Below are 18435 nucleotides of genomic sequence, written 5' to 3' on the forward strand. Positions count from 1 at the left end.
AGCATCGCCGAGCTGCGACAGGATCGTTTATTCAACCTCACAGTGGCGAAACACTGCATCAACCTCACCTCAATCTCCCAGCGCCACACACACGGTCAGTGATACCGACTCTCGGCGCATCATGTGTGCCATTTTTACGCATGACAATCACGCGCCGCCAGGGAGCCGACTCACCTGGAGATCAGGGAGGTTTTTGTTGGAAACCCGCTTCCCTTTTAAGAAAGCGTCCCCCCCTGCAAAAAAAAGAGGTGTCCGCTGCGCCCTGAGACAAGAACATCAAAGTTGCGTTCAGCTCACCAGGCGTTAAGTGAGTCAGTCAGCCACTCACCTCCTCTTCTCTCCCTGCTGCCGGTGGCCAAATGTTTTAATCTCTACAGAACAAGTCTCCCCTTGACCTTACACCGGTCTATTGACCGTGCGCCATGGTGAGGCGCATTTAATTAAAAGGGGAAAATATATGAAATTTGAATAAAAACAGACAACATCTTACCCAAATCTATAAACTCGATGGCATGATCACTAGGAATTTTAAAGGATCCAGGTGAGACTTTCCACTTCCAACTTCAACTCCACTGGTTTTGTTTTCCACTAATCTCCAATCCTTTTGAGCCTGATGTCCATGGGTCCTGGAGCCCGCGCACAAACACACCGAGCCAGGGGGGTGAGGATGGTTACAGCCACGCCGGAGGAGAACCAGCCCCATGGAGCCGGCTGAGAGACCAGAGCCCGCGCAGAAGTGGTGATGTGGTCCAGTCTGGCAGCAGGAGCTCCCCGCGTCCCAGCATCTCAAAACCAGAGTGGGGAGAAAGTCACCAAAAAGTGCGTAATTCCCCTGAAAAGACACCACCGACCCGTTGTGTTCGTTTTTTTCTTCTGGCGACCACTCCACACACACAAGTTCATCCACCTGAGCGCGTAAGAGTCGCCGGAGAGATGCTGATGAGAGTGATGGTGTGGTGATGTAGGAGTGATAGTTGCTCTCCCGTCGCTCCTCCCGAGCGGGGATCGATTGGACACAAGAAATGCGAAGCGAGTCCGTCTTCCCCATTCAGAACACGTGCAACAGCGCCCGCCCAGTTCACCAGCTCCCAAAGAACAACCTCCCCCCCCCCTTTCTTACTCCCCCCCTTCCTCACTGATGTCATGTAGTTTACAAGTAGCCTGGATTGTTGGGGTGGAGGGGACGAGGGGCACGGTTGTCTTTTTATTTTTATTTTTACTATTACTCATCTACTTTTAAGGCGTTGGTTCAATTACCGTTCCTAAAAGGTGACACGAACAACAAATCAAACATGTACAACACATCACTAAGGGACAAACTAATTATCTTTTGTAATAAGAATGGGATAAAGAAAATACAAATTGAAAATTCAGGGTGTACACGCTTGATTTTAGATGCCTGTAGGACTGCAATAAATTGTAAGTTATAAGTAAGATAAACGAGTACAATATCTGAGAAAGTTTTACTGGGTTTGTTACAACTGATATAGAAGCTGCGCAAATATGATATAAGTCACCTTGAGTTTTCACTACTTCACTACCATTGTGCGACTAACTGTCATGGTTCTTGACTGACACGTGTGGCCACATTACAGCCCACCTCCTGCACAACCCTTGGTTCTGCGGGTGAAGTGGTCTCAACCTAACCCCCCCCATCCCCCCACTCAACGACATGTTAAACAGAATTTAATCACAGTCGCCTCTCCATTACGCACAAGGAGACAGCCTATCAATTATTCCATCCCTTCACTATACACCAGTGCGTTGATGGCGATTGATTGCTTTGCGCTGTATTTGCAGTCGTTAAGACTTAGAGGAGGTCGATGTCTGCTAACGACCCAAGGTGAGAGGTATCCGATACGTTCAGATGTCTTGCCGTGCAGCACTACTGGTGCCATATACGGCGGGCCAGGTGTCATTGGGAGTGGTGTACAGATAGAAAATTAGAATAAAAGATCCATGCACCAAATGTGATGGCAAACAAAACACAGAGCAATCCCAAGCATCCACTGTCCCCCACCTCCTCTGACCACTTCTGCTCCCTGTGCATAGAGTGAGAAAAGTGTTGTTATTTTATTTTCAGCCGATTCATCTAAGGCTTGAATCTGTTACAAATCGATCTGTCTGGCTTGGAACTGAGAACAGATTAGACGCTGATGCCGGTTTGCCAGGAGTGAAGCCCTGTAAGTTGCAGGAGTCAGATAAAAACATTAAACTGAAGTTAAAATAAAATAAAAATCCCTGCTTTCAGCACCGCGGACAGAGCCAACCGCGCTGCATATAAATTCAGCACCACGGACAGCTCCGGGCTGTCCTGTCACTGCATGGGCTTTTCTCTGCGTTTACTTTGCTGTCAAGCAGTTAATCCAGTTTTCAGACAGAATAGACAAAAGTGGTTTGACTGTGTGAAGTGGAATTGAGGCGGAAAAGTTGATAAGACATAATATATCCTGTCTGCACTGTCAAGTGGTTGAACCTGTGTGTCACAATGGCAACCAGAGGCCTTTTTAACTTAAAAGTGAGGCAGCTAATGGATTCAAAAGCCCGAACAGCACTTATCTCATCAAGCCTTCCTCACATCGGTCAGACAGTATCAGAGGAAACCACTTCATGTTGCTTTACCACTCCGCTGGACCTAAAAGTGTGAGGTTGAACGGTGTTAAATTTGATTTAACTCCCTATACTTCCCATTGTTGTGACAGAGCAATCCGTTTTCTGAACATGTTTCACAGTAGGCCTATGTATCTGTTTCCCATTTGTAAGCAGAAGTGATATGTTAGGTCGCACAATCGTCCGAATATATAACGGCACTGAGGGCAAGGTAAGAGCATATAGGCAGAAGGCATCTTGGAGTGTCATGTAACAGCGATGAGGGGGGTTATAAGATCTCCTGTGGGATTACAGATCTCCTGTCCTCACCATTATTTTCCTGAGCATACGACCTGTATTAAGGCGCAGCAGAGATAAGTTATTTAACGTTTCTAAAGGAAAACACATCATTAATTTTATGGCATGACGAAATAAGGCCACACAGGCGGGGCTGTTGAAGAAGTCTGAGAGGTGAATATCCAGAGAACTCGAAACGGGGCCCAAGGCAGTAAATGTGGGGCCTGTTTGTAGATGATGGGTGAGAGAAAGTGTGCCTGCAGCACCTCTAACTACATGAGCGCACAAACTGCGCCCTGGTGGCCAATGACGCAATAAGGTTAAAGTTACTGAGCGCACAGAGACCACACACACACACAGGAGAGGAGAAAGTTGGGTACTTATGACTTTGTGAATTGTTTTTTGTGGAAAGGTTGGTTGAATTATCGTGTTTTTTTTATTTCTGATCTGTTCTCTTCCACTCTAGTGCTCCGTTTTAGAGACATCCAGCGGCCGAGCTTTGCGCTGAGAAACAGGACTTGGCCATCGATTTGGAGCTGCCATGAAGGTTAATGAGAACAGACATCTTGGTTCCTCTGCTTTTGATCCCCTCCCTGCATGGAGATTCTTCATTTCTTTACGAGGTCACTGGCAGTAACCCGAGCAGGGCCATAAATAGTGTCCATCCCAGACAGGCCCGGTGTCTGTCAATACTCAGAAAGTTCAGACACAACATCCGCAAAAAGAGCGGCCGGGAGCACGACTGCTGACATCAAACTTGTGATATTAAAGCAAACACACTTTAACAAACATCGCCTCCTTGTGACCCGGTGGATATATTTGTGCATAAGTCATTCTCGCTCTCTACTCTGTTAGAAACAAGTCCGTCAGGGGCCGTCTCACAGCGCAGGGTGAGGATTTGGACTCATCTGTGGTGTTGTACTGCCCCCATGTGGCTATAATGTGCTACTGGTAGTTTTTGAGGCCATCCAGATTTATTATGGTGACAGTAAAAACTGAACTAGTGCCCTTTTGCGAAGAGCTCTTTTCCTCCTTAGACCTGAACTTACTAAAATAATGAAACCCGCCGCATAGAGCTGTCTGGCATCAGCAAGAACTGGCAAGACAGAGGCCTCACTCTTTACCCCCCCCCCGCAAGGTCAGACATCAAAAGATGATTGATTACATTAAGATGAATTAAATCTCTAATGCCTCATGTGGCCAGAGCAGACAGGAGACATGCTTCAGCATTTTTGGAATTATTTATTTCAAAATGTTACACAGCTTTAGAATATGAAATCATCCACAAGACCAGCGGAGCCCTGACCAAAAAAGGTCTGACTCAGTTCAAACTGGTTTCATCGATAAATAAAACATCAAACTCATGGAGAGGCCAAGAAACACGGAAACGATCTTCTGATCTCTCAAATGCTCTTGTGCATTGCAGCAGATTGCATGCAAATTGTGCTCGCTCTCTTCCAGACTAATTTACTGTAAAGTGTAAAAGCAGCAGCACTCAAAAGGCTCGAGGAGCGATAACAACTGGCAGCAGCACCCTCATCGTTTGACCACACTGACAATGTACTTCATGCGATCAAGTGCAAAGAAACCTCCAATGAAATAGACAGAGCTGTCCAATCGACAGAACTGTATCAATACTCCAACTGGACTTGAGTTTAAATAACAACTGTGACAAATGTAAAGAAACTATGTAAACGGACAGAAAAGTGAAAGGTAATTTTAAAAAGCAAATACTTTAATGTTTCTTTCGCAATACTTAATATTAACATGTTTGAAAGTATTAGTGTCCTTGCTTGTACCAAATAACACGAATACTGATACTGATATTTCACTGATACAAAAGAAGCCTCTTAACAGTTGGAGTCTCTCACTTACCCTCTGTCTCTTATTTTGTGAGTTTTTGGTGAACATCACTTAAAATATGATTTCACAACCGCGAAGTAAAAAGGTTTGCTGCTACGCTATATGTGAAAAATCCAGCATGTGAACGCGACACATTACATTAGAGTGGTGTTGCTGGATGTGCTCAGAAGCTCTGCTGTGATTGTCAACAACTCTGAGGAGGCTTGCATCAAGGTGACACTAATCGAATGTGACAAGATGTCGCATGTGACAGGACGCAGCAACAGCTGCTCATTAGCTAACTTTGTCGGCGTGGAATGAAGTCGACGCAGTGGAGGTAATGAAGAAACATAGGACACATCTTATCGCTCTCCAGACGCTTCGACTGCACACGCCTCGTCCTTTAACTGATTTGACACTAATAGAGCTGATGACAGTTATTCAAACCCGAGTTGTTGGCCAAACTGCTTTCACTCATCCAGACTTATCAAAGCAGTGGACAGGAGGTGGCAAACGTTCTGTCCGACCACTGGTGACTGAGGTAATTTTGAACTAAAAATGCTAAACGTACACTGCCAGAGTCAAGATGTCTTTTGATCACAACAAAAGGCAGGATCATGTTGGACGTTCTTCAGCAGTCAGATGTTTGTATCCTCTCTGTGTGTCTACAGTTCATTATGAAGGGCTCTGCGCGGCCATTTGGGATGCTGTGTGATGAAATCGGCTTCCTCCAGCACAAGCCGCATGAATTCCCCCACATCAAAAGAGTAGTTGGTAAACTTTGGATGGTCCCCGAGGGTGGGATGGTGACCCTGCGAGAGGGGTGAGAGGAGAGTGTGTACAGTGAATGAACGTAAAAGCATCGGGAAGCAACACAACAAGGCAGAACAGGAATGTGTGTGCTTGTGTGGGTGGGCTTTCCTCTCAGGTGACACACACACAACATGAGAGAGAAATTAAGACTGTACATTTGTTCTGCTGTGTCTATAATTGCACATAATTGAAGGTGAGAATGGGTGTGCAAGTGGCTGTGTGTGTGTGTGTGTGTGTGTGTGTGTGTGTGTGTGTGTGTGGGATTGGTGTGATGAATTGAGAAAGCTCATGCTGAGGAGCTGAACGCTGGTACGGGAGTTTCCCCTACCTTGTCCTGTGGGACCACTTTGTCCATTTTCTGCCAAGTCACGTATCGAATGCCCCGCAGCCGAGCCAAATCTCGATAGCAGCTCTCATCCTGACAATTATATCTGGGAGGGACAGATGCAACCACTTTATCTCTTTCTCTCCTTTGTCTGCCTCACTTTTACTCTTTGTTGCTCCATCTCTCTCTCTCATTCTCTCTCTCTCTCTCTCTCACTGTATGCAAACTGTGGCGCTCCCACACACACACTTCAATCAGTCGCTCTACACTAGGTAGCTGGGTGTGATGAATGCCTGGTTAATTAGGCATTATTTCACAGTCATACACCAAGTGGCTGAGGGGCACTTTGGGCTCAGCATGCTGCCAAACCCATCGCTCTCTCTGTTCCCCTCTCTCTCTCTCTCTCTCTCTCTCTCTCTCTCACACACACCCATACACACAGGCAAACATTAAGTGCCACTCACAGCTCAAAGATGACAGCCCAGTCAGGGAGGAAGAGGAGGTGTGTGAGACCTGCCCCGTGCATCCCTATAAAGATGTCAGAGTTGTGGGTGATCCTCAACTGCTCCAGGAAGGGAACATCCCTGAAAGACAGACAGGGAGTCGGACATCAATCATCTTCGTTGTGTGAACACTGTTATGTAACATAAAGCTTAACACCTTCTTTATTCTTATACAGCACTGAGCAGCACTGAATAGCTCTCGTAGCCCTCTATAACTCACTTGTATTTGTAGTCCACCACATTGACCTGCAGTAAAGGCACGGTCTTGAGGGCATTTACCAGCTGTAACAACAACAGAGGGACGTGTTGTCTGATCAATGAGAGAGCAAACAAATGTGGGCAGTGACCATATAAATCACAGACCTGTTTTTTTTTACTCATACTGTTTATAGCAAATAAGATTTTAAATAGGCACTTAACAGAGGCGGGCAGTAAATCAATGTTAGAGAGGAGGGGCTGAGGGAACGGGAGAGTTGTATAAAGTGAAGGAAGAGAAAGAGACACAAAGAGGGTAAGAGAAAGACAGAAGAAAGGGAAAGGAGGACAGGTGGTGGAACAGGAGGAAGGGAGAACAAGTGCAAGGAAGAAAGAGGAACAGGGAGAGAGAGGGACGGAGGGAAGGTGGTGCTGGACTCACCTCCACTTGGTTTAATATCCTTCTGTATTCCGTGCTGCGTGCCAGCAGGGTGACACGAACACGCCCCTCCTGAAAAAGGCGATGCACCCAATAATCAATCAGCCAAGGACAGAAAAGACAAGTGGCTGGGAAAACATGATGTTCATTCAGAATCATTTAAAGCCCTCTTCTTCAAATGTCTATAAACATCAGGGATGAACGGATACAAATTAGCTGAAGTCACATTCACAAGTCGTTTTTTAAAGTGGAACCTCAGGTTTACTTTTCTGATATGCACAGGCAGTACAGAGATGTTTCTATTCTGCATTCTACTACTGCCACCTTGTGTTCTGACAGAGTACTTGCATTTTTATATTTTAGGTGTCACCATTTGTAGCATATGGGAGCAATTAATATGGATCATAACTTGACTATAATTGAATGACATTTATGACAATTACAGCAACATAAAGCCTGTGCGACCACCTGTACATATTAAACAACCCTCAACTACAGCAACTCACTACAAGCAGTGAGTGTATGTGTATTCAGAACAGATCTATCTTCTTTTGTTTAAAAAACGTTTTAGAAGGTATTAAAAAAAGATGCTGTTCTGAGGAAGACCAGAGCAAATGATGATGAGGAGGAGACAGGAGGAGAAGGGCTGAGGAGGAGGATGAACAGAACACAATGGACGAGGGCAGCGGTTTGAGTCTCTGGCAGTACCATTAATCTAGGAATGAAAGGAGGAGCTGAGGAGAGGGTCAAGGCAGAGGAGACCTTTCATTCAGTAGCCGCTCTGATATCGCCAGCGGCCTCATGTCTCACTGAAAAGCTTCTTAGCATATTTCCAATGAAAGCCATGAATTCCCAATGAGTTGCTCCACAGGAAGGAAGAAGTTATCAGGGGTTTACGGGTCATAAAGATACAGTCAAGTACTTCAAACCCGGGATCATAAAAGTCCCATGAGGAATGTTGGAGAGTTAGAGATATAAGACAGGGCTTCCCTTACTGTTATAAGACTGAAGTGCAGCTACTAAAGATGATGAAAATAAACTGATATGATAGTAAAAAATAAACATTCTTAGAGTTCTCTCCAACTCTGAAGAGAAATTATACCATACTGGCCCGAATACAAGACTTTTTTCTGAAACTTTGATTTAAAAAAATATTCCTGCTGACAAACAAACAAACCATGCAAATCAGGGTGGACAGGGAAATATATAACCTCCTTTAATGGTGATAATAAATGTTCCCTGACCGGCAATCGAACCCGGGCCGCGGCGGTGAGAACGCCAAACCCTGGCCCTAATACAAGGCACAAAGACAGAAAGAAGAGAGACTTGTGGAGATGATCGAAACCTTCTCATTCACACACTGTCTGCATTAGCCGCTGTTTAAACTACTACATGGAGAGAAAACAAATGCGGGAATAAAACATTTTGTTCCCTCACTGGTAATAATCCCCGGGGACAGATGCAAGTGCATCAGATGTTAACCACTAGAGGTGAAGATATTGCTAGCGCAGCAACAGTGGAGCCATTTGTGGATGAACGTTTGTAGCAGGTCTTAAGTTAATGAGACACAGAGCACATTAATGTTTCTATACAAGTGCTGACCAGTTTTTAATTGAGTGATTTGAACAGGCAAAGAACGAACCGTGAGTTGTTTGTTAACACTGCCAGTTGTTCCTTTCACTCATGCTATTTTGGTACATGTGTTAAAAGGACACCAAATGCGCAAACGTGCAAGCAGGCTCTGGTTTCAACACTGTGTTATCACTCTCAGTTTGTTTAGTTGGAAAAAGGCAATGAGACATCCTAAATATCTGCTGTGTTTTTTATCCGAGCAGGATTGAGCAATAATCCTGCAAAAAGGTAAGCACGCTGATGTATATATTATGAAACACAAAGTAAAATGGGAGACCACATACCACCACCACGGCCCTGCCTTCCCCTCACATTCAATCAAGCTGCACCAAATTGCACACATTCATAGATATCAGTCCTTTAAATGTGCCTAATTTATTTTTATCAAGATCCATGAATTATTCCCTGAATAAATTCCTGGATCCGCTTCTTTGTCAGGGTCTGTACCAAAATGTAACAGTTGTTCCTTGGCCAATTTCAAGAACTTTACCCATATTATGTGGAAATCTGTAGTATTTGCATATTCCTGCTGACAAACAAACACACCATACTAACAGAGTGGACAGGGACATGTATAACCTCCTTGATCAGTGGTAATAAATGTTCCCTGACCGGGAATCGAACCCGGGCCGCGGCGGTGAGAGCGCCGAATCCTAGCCACTAGACCACCAGGGACATGTTACCTCAGCAATGTGAACAGTTTTTTGATCGTTTGTTCAGAGGTTACACACATGCTGAGACATGTCCTCAAATAGATGCATAAAAAGACATGATTTCAGCATCAGAGTAAAGGCTCCTTGTTTACATAAGATTTTTATTTATTTTCTTAAAGACAGTTTGCCTTTGTTTTTTATTGAGGACTGAGGTACAGAATTTAGCTGCCTACTGACATGAATAAAAACAGCTGGAGCAGTGACCTGCCTTTAAAATGTTAGAATGAAGTCATCACTCACCTCAGTGATTCACAGTAAATATAAATAAAATGTGACTCATATGTAATGTCACTGTAATAATTCTAAGGTACTTAATGCTTCCATCTACTTCCACGTAGTCACATTTGTTGCTGTGATCATATATCTGAGGGAGTAAAAAAACACACATGGCCTCTCAGAGCAGTGGGCCAGAGGAATGAGAACATACCCAGGGAGGAATCTGGGGGGTGTGGTTTGTGAATCTGTTCCATTCATATTCATGCTGACAAACAAACAAACCAAACAAACTGAGTGGACAGGGAAATATATAACCTCCTTGAATGGTGATAATAAATGTTCCCTGACCGGGAATCGAACCCGGGCCGCGGCGGTGAGAGCGCCGAATCCTAGCCACTAGACCATCAGGGAGACAATTATTGTTTCAGCTATGTGGTTATTCTGAACTATATTGATATTTAGAATTAATACCAACTGTATGGATGATTGCCAGAAGTAAGAGGGTGAGTCAAGGAAAAGTCGGCCTCTAGTAGTTATCAGGCAGTGTGCGTTCATGTGTTTTGGAGGCGTACCTTTAACGTATCAGTTAGAAGTGTAGCCTGCTCTTTCTCGCTTTTTGCAGGATTACCAACCCTAGCTTTAATTAGTGTTTCCTAAAAGACGATGTTCCTACCTTCGGCCCGTCTTGCAGGATGTTCAGCCGGTGGAGGACGTGCTGGGAGAAAGCCCTGAACATCCCTTCACTGTAGCAGTCTGAGATCTGCCATCAGCACACAACACAAAGTGTCCATGTCACTCACACATGCAATTTATTTCAATGTTCAATTCAAAATATTGTATTACAATTACAGTTTTGTTATAGTCATTCAAAAAGATTAACAATATCTACTCTCAGATTTGAAATAAAATTGGAAGTAAATTTGATCTGACCACACTTGGACTTTGATTGAAAAAAGCAATACACTGGGAATATGACAATTGTAAATATGTTTCCTTATCTCCCTGGAATGAATATCACATGAGCCCATGCATTACTCAAGTCTGAGTATTTCTCACTGCAGCTGTAAATGTGAGCACATGAATATAAACATGACATGTGCACCATGGGTAATCAAGAGCCTCAGCCTGAGTGTGACCTATCAATATTTCTCACATCAAGGCAGCAACCATAGGACAACACATATTTACGTGGTATCGTCTTTATAGTCATCTCCTTGAAATTATCATTTATATGACATGAGGTCCTGCTGAGCTTCTGAATACATCACATTAATATTTGAGCTGAACTGCATGTTTGTGCATTAATGTATCACAAAATGTGAGATAAAAACATAAATGCAGACACAAACAAGGCAACGCTGAAAGAATAGGTCAGTACAATTCGATCAGAAATAGGTTCTGTTAGTGGACACACGCACAAATATACGTGTGGGGTGGTAACTTACGAGAGGTGTGTTGTAAAAAAGGCCATATCTCATTCTGGGAAGCAGGGAGAAGAAGGCTTCTTTGAAACACACCTATGGACAAGTGTGAAGGAAGGAATGAAGACAGTATTCAGCATGGACCAGGTATCTGTTTGTTTGTGTATATGTCATCATGTAATACTCACATGATAGAATATTGATGGACTTTGAATATGTGTCGATGCCTGGTGCTAATTTCTTATTCAAGCTGTGGTTGAACATGCTAACTTTGCAGTTTGCTATATATAGATTTCAACCAGACCATTGTTACTGTTTGTGGATACAGCAAACATAATATTTCCTGTGACCTAAATTATTTTTCCTGTTAAAAAAACACCCAGTGCTCCACCAAAAACAACTACTCCAGATCATATGTGTTAACATACCAGAATGATATTATTTAGATAACATTATTTTCTTACCAGCAATTCAAGATGGTAACTACAAGTTTGCACAATGTAATTTGAATTTTGTGTCTTATTTACTCATCTGCATTCTGGTGAAAAAAAGGAAAAGTAATAGTACGATTACTTGTGAGACCCCAAAAAATATCGACATTATCTAAAGTCCCTGTAGCTTGGCTCACACAAGAAAAACGACACCCTTTACAAGAACCCCCCTACAACGCGTTATACCTACTCTTTTCGAGTCATAGGTCTTCAGGTGGATGATGTCATAGTCTGAGAAGGCCTTCCACGTTTCACTGAACAAATCTCCATAACCATAAAAACTCTGAGGAAAGACATAAAAAAGAAGGGAACAAATGTTGTTTAAATTAATGTCACAACTGAAATGAAAAACAAAGCAATAAAATTTAAATCATCAACAGATGTGAGCAGTGCTTGGAGTCACTTGTCTGTTATCAAACTTTTACTTTACTGAGGCTTTAGTTTTAAACAGAACCTGTTAGCACACTGTTATCCGACAGTCGGATCCTGTTTGGTTTGCAGCCTGTGATGAAAGGTCGCTGCTCTCCTTCTCCCTGTCAGTTCTTTCTCCCTCCCTCTTCTTTTTCTCTCTTTCCTTTTTCCTCTCTACCTCCATGCGTGGTGGGGGAACAATGGGCCGGATAAGGCTGCCCATAAATCATTCTGTTTTTCAACTGGTGTTTCCCCTTGATGTCTTCATCAGGCTCTCATGCCACTGACTTGTTCAACAAAAACTGTGGACATTGTAAACTGCAGCCAAACTAGTGTTTTGATTTCTTGCGTGGTTACAGTGCTCATTTTAGATTCTTGTGTTTTCATGTCACTCTGAGCAGTAACATCAGACATGAGAGAGAGGAAGCTAGAATACATCACTCCATATGCCAAAATAATGAAGCGCTTTATGGATCAGCATTTTGATATCTTGTGTTGTGATTCAAGAACAGACTTTTATGTCCTATAAACTGAGCCCAGCCGGAGGATTTAATTTTATAAATGTGAATTTGTTTCTTATGTAGCTAGAAGAGACAATCACCAATTACTAGAGGCAGGCCACATGGAAAACCCTGCCTCATGTTTTATTTTCACACATAAATAAAGATGTGACATGAGCATCTTTAAAATGTGTCTTCTTTTGCATCAGTCCGGAAGAGTGACATAAAATGCAACAACCAAGTAAGTTGTTAATGAATAGCAGTAATTTCCAGCTGTAATAGCAGGAACGTTCCTCTCAATTTGAACAACCACATCTCATAACAACCCACCGTGTCCCACATGACGATGTTGATATCTGTGCTGAAGGAGTTGTTGATGTGCTGGGAGATGTAGAGGTTGACAAAGTCACAGAAGTGGTGGTACATGTTCACCCCTGAAGAACACACACAGTTATTATTGTGTCATCATGTCATAACTGAAAATAGAAAATAAGTGAACTGGCATCAGTCTGTTTCATGCATACAGACTTAAAGAATAATAAACTAGAGTCAAGCTCTCACTACATTATTACCTCAACAGAGGAGGTTGTGTTTTCATCAGCGTTTGTTTGTTAGTTAGTTTGTTAGTATTACACAAAACCTAAAGGAGAGATTACCCTGAAGCTTGGTAGAAGGATGAGATATGGGTCAGGGAAGAACCCATTACATATTGACATATTTAGGGGACTCATATCTTTTTTTGGCTGTTACATGTTATTACATGCTGAAACGACTGCAGGGAAATCTTCATCCAATGTCAAGTTAAACGTGCACAGGTACGTTTTGGGGTAAGGTTTGAGCTACTTGTTTTGATTGCAGGGCTTTAAACTGAGTCAGGTAAATCTGAGTTATTTACCAGCATCCAGCTTCATAAAAACAGTGGGTTTTTCGATGATGATTTCACAGTGTCCATCCTCTATGGGATGAAAGTCCAGCTCCGTGTATGTCTGAAGCTCAGCATACCTACAGAAACAGCAAATAAATGTAGTATCATAGGAAATACTGTGGAAATGCTGCACAGGTGGCACAATGTGGAAATAGAAATCATTATAACCCCAAAAAACGATTGTTTTCTACTGTGATTTGATTTATATTCAAGCTCCTATATGTAGGATTTAGACATTTCTAAATCCTACATACTAAACTAAACTATATCAGACAGAAATGCAGACTGATGACCCCAGCATTTGCACTGACAAGTGGAATGAAAGCATCAAAAAAGGCCAAACTAATTTTCACAGCGATTATCAAATGTTGCTCTGAGTATCTGGCATAAAATAATCATATATAAAAAAAATATGTAATATATTATACTACTCTGTAATATTGTTCTCTGTGTAATATTAAGGTATATCTCCTGTGGAACCGAAGATCAGCAGGATGGATTGGAGTCAATTCATTTAACATTCAGTAGAGCATGAAATTTGCTGACTGTGACTACAGTAGAACAGGCTTTACATATCATGTATCAAATCAGTGATGGAAAAGATCGACGAGCCAGCCAGGAGTCGAACCTGGAATCTTCTGATCCGTAGTCAGACGCGTTATCCATTGCGCCACTGGCCCTGTGATCCTGAAAGCCCCACCCCCCAAATTCCTGCCTGGCCATGTTCTCATTCCTCTGGGCCACTGCACTGAGAGGCCATGTGTTGGTTTTTTTACTCCCTCAGATATATGATCACAGCAACAAATGTGACTACAGTAGTGTCTGCCTTAGAATTATTAGAATGCCATTACATATATATGAGTCACATTTTATTTATATTTACTTTTACGTGAATGGTGACTTCATTATTCTAACATTTTAAAGGCCGGTCACTGCTCCAGCGGGTTTTTTTCATGTCAGTAGGCAGCTAAATTATGTAACTCAGTCCTCAATACTTCTTGAAAAAACAAAGGTAAACATTATTTTAAATAAATAAAAATCAACCGTAAACAAGGAGCCTCTACTCTGATGCTGAAGTCATGTCTTTTTATGAGTCTATTTGAGGATTGTCACAGAATGTGTGTAACCAACAGGAAACATGTCCCTGGTAGTCTAGTGGTTAGGATTTGGCGTTTTCACCGCCGCGGCCCGGGTTCGATTCCCGGTCAGGAACTAGACTTATGGCCCATAAATGAACCATGAACACATTTTCAGCAATTCCCAAGAGCTCATATCAAAGGGAGTCGCTGAGAGAGTGTGTGTGTGAGTGTATTCTCTCACCAGGATTGCAAGGGGCTCTGGTGCTCTCCCTCAGCAGCGAGTGCTCGCTTGTTCAGTCTGCAGTGACCACCAATCTCCCCCATCTGGATGAAGTCCTCCTTGTACCTGTAGGATAAACGTGAAGCGTTTCAAAGCTCTCTCACTCATCAGTATTGATGTCAAGCTTTCTTTAAGGATGTGTCACTTTGAGTGGTACTGACCTCTCATGACTTCTGCGTGGACTCCGTAAGTCCAGATAAAGGTTAGTTGCCTTACAGAATCTAGTGTGGCTGCTGCATCTTAATGATGAGTCACCCTGGAAAAATACATTAGGTTAGAAATATGGAACTAGTTGTGAGAGTGGTGTCTGTATCTTTTGAACTGTGTGTGAATCATTCCCACAGACAATCAGGCCTATTGTCTGTGGACTCCTGTTACACACTGGGTCTCTTTCTACCTGATGTTTCTTCCTGTTTACTCAGTAGGCCCGTGGGAACTAAGGAAATGAGCATACTAACCGGCTTGCTGGCCTTGCAGAGTCCTTTGAGCTCGGAGAGACGTTCTTTGACGTAGCCAAAATCAGCCTGCTTCCAGAAAAGCTCCTGGGCTGCCTCCAGTGAACGAGCCCTAACAGATCAGAGATGTACGGACATCAGCAACAGATCATCAATGATGCATACTACAAGTGGGTGAAATCACTACCTATGAATAAAAGAGCACTATTATTTGTGATATTTAAGATTACAGAGTATCTGACACATCACAGGTGACTAAAATGAGAATGTAAATTATGTAAAGTGTGTTGCATTATACAGATGAGAAGAACAAAGTGAGAACATGACGTGTGGAAGACAGTGATGTGAGGAGCAGTACCATCCAGAGTCAGCTTTGGTACAGACTGGATAACTGAAGCGCTTCCCCGGATCACAGTTCTTCTCATAACCCCAACAGGCCGACAAATCCAGAGGTGCATCCTGTTGTAACACGTGTGTGTGTGTGTGAGTGTGCGTGTGTGTGTGTGTGTGTGTGTGTGTGTGTGTGTGGTGTGTGTGTGTGAGTGTATGTGCATGAGAGAGAGAGAGAGAGAGAGAGAGAGAGGGGTTTAAATTCATTAAAACTATAGTCAATCTATACATAGATAAAAAATATTTGCTCATCAATTTAATGCTCTAATTAAGCTGATGTTGTGGTAACATAGTCAAAAGTAAAATAACTTAATACAATAGTAAGCATCGAAAAACCTGTTTCGCCCCAAATACTCTTCTTACTACAACTATAATTGCAATTGTACAGTTAACTCAACTGCTCCAATTAGGGTAGAACAAAATGCTCGGAATGACCTATTTAAAGAAGTTAGAGGAACAAAAAATAATCCTGATGTGTAACAAATGAGTAACATCTGAGGAGGCTCAGACATCTGTCAGTCTATGAAGCATCTGTGACACCACAAAACAAAGAGCTGGGACAATCTTTTGAGTCTTCTAGCTCAGGAGAGCAATGTGCACATCCTTATACAGAAATCCATAACTTACTTTAAAAGGGCAGAGTGGGTCCAGACGACATTGCTTGGCAACCCTCTTGTTGTTGTAGAGGAAGTAAGGTATGTGCTCTGGCGGCAGGGAGATCCTGCTGTAGTTGAGGAGCGGTGCCGGTGGTTCGTGGTTGGTGTCCGCAGCCTCCTCAGTGGGGACCACAGCTTGAGAAAATATTGTTCCCAGCGCTACCAAGAGCAGCATAGTCGGAATTACACAAACATGTGAGACGGCTGCCTGGCTTCACAGCCCTCTGTGAGAAAAGATGAGACAGACAAGGACTCAGACTTGCACTCTGTGATCTTGGGAGAGAGCCTAACACAGCAGTATACAAAGCGTGTGTGTACAAGCTTAAGTGTGGGAACGTAGCTCCAGGCGGATCTGGGGTCCACAGAGGGAAAGGTCCTGTTGCAGGAAGTCTTGCTGACCATTTTTTTTACAACTGTTGTCTGAACAATCAGAACTGAGACTGGAGGGGCAGCATGAAAACTCCTGGCTGGTGATAATGTGACATCTACAGCTCCAGACCAGTGTTTATACAACACTCATATTTTCACGACCCAAGTCTCAAGCATTTATGTTCTGAACCCAGCCTTGATTTAAATATATTTTTACCTCCTAAAATCACAGATGGATCAAACGTGTGACCGTTGCTCCCTCCACCAAGGAAGTTACGTTTCCACCCCCGTCGGTGTGTTTTTTTGTTTGTTTGTACACAGTATTACGTAAAAACTACTGATCAGATTACCACAAAACTTAAAGGAGGGATGTGTTATGAGTGAGGGAAGAACTTGTGACATGTTGCAGGTCAAGGATACTTCTTTTCACTTTCTTTAACATTGTGAGGTTTTGTCACATTATCACAGTTTACCCAGGAAATAATTCATGGATCAGGAAGGGGAAAAAAAACAATCAGGTAAATTTGTATATATTATATATAGATATAAGTAAGTGAGTAAGTAAAGTTTATTTAACATAGGGAGGGCACTGACATGTATGTGTGTGTAATTTAGTGCAGCTTGATTGAATTTAAGGGGACTTAGGACAGCTGGGCTTTGGTGGAGGTATGCGCTCTACCTAGTTCCCTTCTAGTTCACTTCTAAAATCACTGATGGATAAATAGTGTGACCAATGTGTGTCCTGGGACAGGGATCCCTCACGTGTGGCTCTCTCTGAGGTTTCTAAGTTCTTCCCCCTGTTAATAAGGTAGTTTTGGGTTAGTTTTTCTTACTCTTGTTGAGGGCTACGGGCAGAGGATTGACGAGTTCAGTTACAGTAAACTTTGTGTCTGTAAAACGACGTCTCGCTTCATCAGTGATATCTCATGGAGCAGCTCAACCAGACGAGGATGTGCTGAGGAGCTGCACAAACTCTTAGAGCGTCAGTAGAACGAGTCCCCTGACGTTTTATTCATGTGTTTTCGTCCTCAATGTGAGAAGTATACTTTATTTTAGCTAGCTAATTAGCTTCCACTGTGTTCTGAGCTAGCTTGAAGTCAGTTAGTTGAAGTTGAACGCGGTCAGTGAGTGGACAGACTAATGTCATTACTGATTCTATGAAGGAGTAATAACGCATTACTTACTTCTTTCTCTTTCGAGAAATGTAAGTGGAAGAAAACGACGCGTGATTCGCTGCTGACGTGTGAGAAACTCGTGTGTTTGCTAACGTGTCGCGTCGGTTCTTCACAAAACCGACGTGAAGCAGAATAACTGGACAAAGAAACAACCTTTAACATGTTGACAGAATAAAAGTGTTTGCTGTCAGTGTGAGTGAGGGACATTTTACCTAAGCACACAGCCTCCTCCTCCTCCTCTTCCTCCTCCTCTTCCTTCTGCTGCTGCTTCTCTCCTCACTGAAGCGTCTGTGGTGCCGGTGGTCGCCATGACACCGGAAACCTTATACCGGCCTGCAGTGTGCAAACCCCACCACAGGGAGGCGCTGTTTACCACACTATTCTCTGTAGACCGCACTGAATCCTCAGCCCATCTTCTGATGACCACTTTATAATAAATGTTTAATTTTGAAACAAAGCTGGAGCAGGAACATGAGACAAAACCTTAAGAAATGTAAAAACACACCATTAAAAAGTTCAACGTCTCATAGAATCTGACCTGAATGTGATCAATCAAATGTCTGTGTGAGTAACACCCTGTTCCTCACTATTTTAGAATGATAATACGTTATATAGTTCATGTCTCATATATAAAATGTTTTAAAAAAGGTACGCAGTTTATCTTTTATTATTATTTTCAATATGTATCTGTCATATAGAACAAACAAGCAACACACCTC

At 42.8% G+C, this 18435-nt stretch overlaps 2 protein-coding genes and 4 non-coding genes across 6 annotated transcripts in view; 1 reads left to right on the forward strand and 5 right to left on the reverse strand.

Annotated features, from left to right (window-relative positions):
* Positions 1–994, reverse strand: part of tafa4b (TAFA chemokine like family member 4b) — a 36341-nt gene extending 35347 nt beyond the window's left edge. The window contains exon 1 of the mRNA XM_035152427.1: positions 491–994. The gene's annotated coding sequence lies outside the window, so the exon portion shown is untranslated. The remainder of the gene's footprint in view (positions 1–490) is intronic.
* A 3114-nt stretch (positions 995–4108) lies between these two features.
* eogt (EGF domain-specific O-linked N-acetylglucosamine (GlcNAc) transferase) lies at positions 4109–18047 on the reverse strand. The gene is made up of 16 exons (XM_035153272.1): positions 17929–18047; positions 16144–16396; positions 15485–15585; positions 15130–15238; positions 14833–14927; positions 14633–14737; positions 13283–13389; positions 12718–12821; positions 11667–11759; positions 11010–11081; positions 10238–10324; positions 7007–7075; positions 6590–6651; positions 6331–6450; positions 5870–5972; positions 4109–5540 (listed from the first exon to the last, which is right to left on the reverse strand). The coding sequence occupies exons 2-16, from the start codon at positions 16345–16347 to the stop codon at positions 5394–5396; spliced, it is 1578 nt and encodes a 525-aa protein (XP_035009163.1). The 5' UTR covers positions 16348–16396; positions 17929–18047; the 3' UTR covers positions 4109–5393.
* On the reverse strand, positions 9239–9310 carry trnae-cuc. Its single transcript has one exon. It is a non-coding gene; the product is annotated as a tRNA-Glu (tRNA).
* trnae-cuc lies at positions 9904–9975 on the reverse strand. The gene has a single exon. It is a non-coding gene; the product is annotated as a tRNA-Glu (tRNA).
* trnar-acg lies at positions 13920–13992 on the reverse strand. The gene has a single exon. It is a non-coding gene; the product is annotated as a tRNA-Arg (tRNA).
* Positions 14454–14525, forward strand: trnae-cuc. The gene has a single exon. It is a non-coding gene; the product is annotated as a tRNA-Glu (tRNA).
* Positions 18048–18435: the final 388 nt, after the last annotated feature.

The sequence above is a fragment of the Hippoglossus stenolepis genome, chromosome 3 (genome assembly GCF_022539355.2).
Source record: "Hippoglossus stenolepis isolate QCI-W04-F060 chromosome 3, HSTE1.2, whole genome shotgun sequence".
Lineage (NCBI taxonomy): Eukaryota > Metazoa > Chordata > Actinopteri > Pleuronectiformes > Pleuronectidae > Hippoglossus > Hippoglossus stenolepis.